Raw genomic sequence first — 2,383 nt, 5'->3', positions numbered from 1 at the left:
AACGGGGGATTAGATTTTTTTTTTTTTTTTGTTTTTTTTTTTTGTTTAACCCTACATATATTACATTACACAGTACATTATCTTTTGTAACGTATAACGTAAGTAATGTAGTATGTTTGTGTAAACGGGGGATTAGATGGACGCTAACTAGTATCTTGGAAGACCTTGATTATGCAGATGATATTGTGCTGCTCTCCCATCGATACCAGGACATGCAGGCAAAGACCAACAACTTGGCAACTACAGCAGGGAGCTTGGGCCTAAAGATCAGTACCAAGAAGACCAGTCATTTAAGGATGAATAGCAAAACCAGCGAAGCCATCATGCTGAATGGGGAAGCAGTCAAACAGGTTGAGCACTTTACCTACCTTGGTTCAATGGTGTCAACCAGCGGAGATGGAGAGGAAGAAGGCCTACTCTGGGACCCAAAGTCGCCGTAACTTTGGGCGACTTAAGGCGACTTTAGGCGATTTTAGCTTATTTTGTCCAAAATTACAGGCGATTTTGGGCGATTTAAGGCGATTTTGGGCGACTTTAGGCAACTTTGGGCGATTTTGAGCGACTTTAGGCAATTTTAGGTGACCTTTTAGGCAATTTTAGGTGACCGACCTAAGTACAGTTGTGGTATACATGTACATGGGAATCTTCAAGGTACACCATAAAGCCTTGTTACAGAAAATATCTATACTATTTAAAGCGACTTAGAGCGACTTAGAGCGACTTTGGGCGACTTTGAGCGACTTTAGGCGATTTTGGGCGACTTTAGGCGATTTTTGGCGACTTTGGGCGATTTTGGGTCCCAGAGTAGGCCTAGGAAGAGATCCTAGCTCGGATTTCAAAGGCAAGTCAGGTTTTTGCCTCTCTTCGGAGTACTTGGAAATCCAGAAACATCAGCCAGAAAACCAAGATCCGTTTCTTCAAGAGCAATGTCTTAAGTACTCTTTTGTATGGTGCGGAATCCTGGAAGATGACCAAGACCATTAGCCACAAGCTAGAAGTCTTCCAGAATAGGTGTCTACGAAGGATTCTCCGCATATTTTGGCCAAACACAATCTCAAACTATGAGCTGCGTAGAATTACAAGAACAGAAACCATCACACAGCAAGTGCAGCGAAGGAGATGGAGATGGATTGGTCATGTCCTTCGTATGATGCCTACAGACCTACCAAGAGTCGCCCTTAGATGGACCCCCGATGGCCGTAGAAAGAGAGGTCGCCCAAAAGAAACTTGGAGAAGGACAGTGGAAAGAGAAATGAGGGACAACGAATGGACATGGGGCCACCTCGAACGAGCAGCGGCCGACCGTAGCCAATGGCGCTTTTTGGTTGAGGCCTTATGTGTATCTATGCACGAAGAGGAGTAACAATTGATCTCATCAAGTGTTAAATGATGACAGGTATTCTCAGTGCTTAATAGGACCTTTCTTTCTGCACGAATTTTTTTTCTTTGCCTTTTCCTTTGCACGAATTTTTTTTTCTTACCATTTTGGCTTGCATAAATTTTTTTTTGTTCCCCCCCCCCCCCCATCACTTTTCTAATGGTCTGTCCCTAATGCGATTCTGTTTAAGGCCATTTACAGTGTTGCAAACGTTGTATAAATGTTTCTTAAGCATTGACATGCACGCCCAGTTTCGAACGCTCAGGGAACTTGGACTGGAAAAATAAGACATCGAATAATACCTCCAGACAACCAATCCGTCTGAGACATGTTATACGTCGAGTATAAGTAGGTCGGAAGTATGTCAAATCTGACTAACTTAAGAAAATTAAGTCTTTAAGGCGGGTGAACTTGTTGCCCCTGTTCACGTTTTTAGTTTTTACTCAAGGTTGAAGCACCATCATGAGAGAATTAAATACATATTGCAAAGCCGAATCTAGTTCTCGTGTTAGAAAAGGAATCATCTCTTTTTCATTTAAAACATAGACTGTGAAGGAAATTATCGAAATACTCGAGGATATTATGAAAAGGCTTACTCATATAATTATTACTTCTTCCATTTATCTCTGATTGGAAATGAAGTCACACTTATAAGGAACTAAGCCGCGGGCCATGTAGTTAAATCCCTGTGCCAAAGATCTCCCTCCAATTTTTACGAGCGATGGTGGAAGTAACGATTAGTCTTCGAAAGTCCCCGAACGAATCACAGCTGTCAAACGAATGCTTAGTGTTTAAGAATTTTCGCTGTCAAATGCAGAGTACGATTGTGAAATCCTCTAATCTCAAGCCAAAAGTTAAATATTTACTGAAAAAAAATGTTTGTATGGTAATCCGGTGCCACTTTATTTTCCAAACTGATACAAAGTCTGTAAACTCAAGATATTTGCTAATCAGTTTTGAAGATATTACATGTGCTGGGCTACGTAGTTAAGGCCCTGGAGAAAA

At 41.5% G+C, this 2,383-nt stretch overlaps 1 protein-coding gene across 1 annotated transcript; it reads left to right on the top strand.

The window, feature by feature from the left end:
- The first annotated feature begins 967 nt into the window (after window positions 1-967).
- On the top strand, window positions 968-1,363 carry LOC144639705 (uncharacterized). The gene has a single exon (XM_078499010.1). It carries the CDS (start codon window positions 968-970, stop codon window positions 1,361-1,363), a length of 396 nt encoding a protein of 131 aa, XP_078355136.1.
- The last annotated feature ends 1,020 nt before the right edge of the window (window positions 1,364-2,383 follow it).

Source organism: Oculina patagonica, unplaced genomic scaffold (assembly GCF_052425735.1).
Source record: "Oculina patagonica isolate OP01 unplaced genomic scaffold, crgOcupat unplaced1203, whole genome shotgun sequence".
Lineage (NCBI taxonomy): Eukaryota > Metazoa > Cnidaria > Anthozoa > Scleractinia > Oculinidae > Oculina > Oculina patagonica.
Note: the sequence above shows the minus strand (reverse complement) of the source record. Positions and strands in the feature narration are given on the sequence as shown.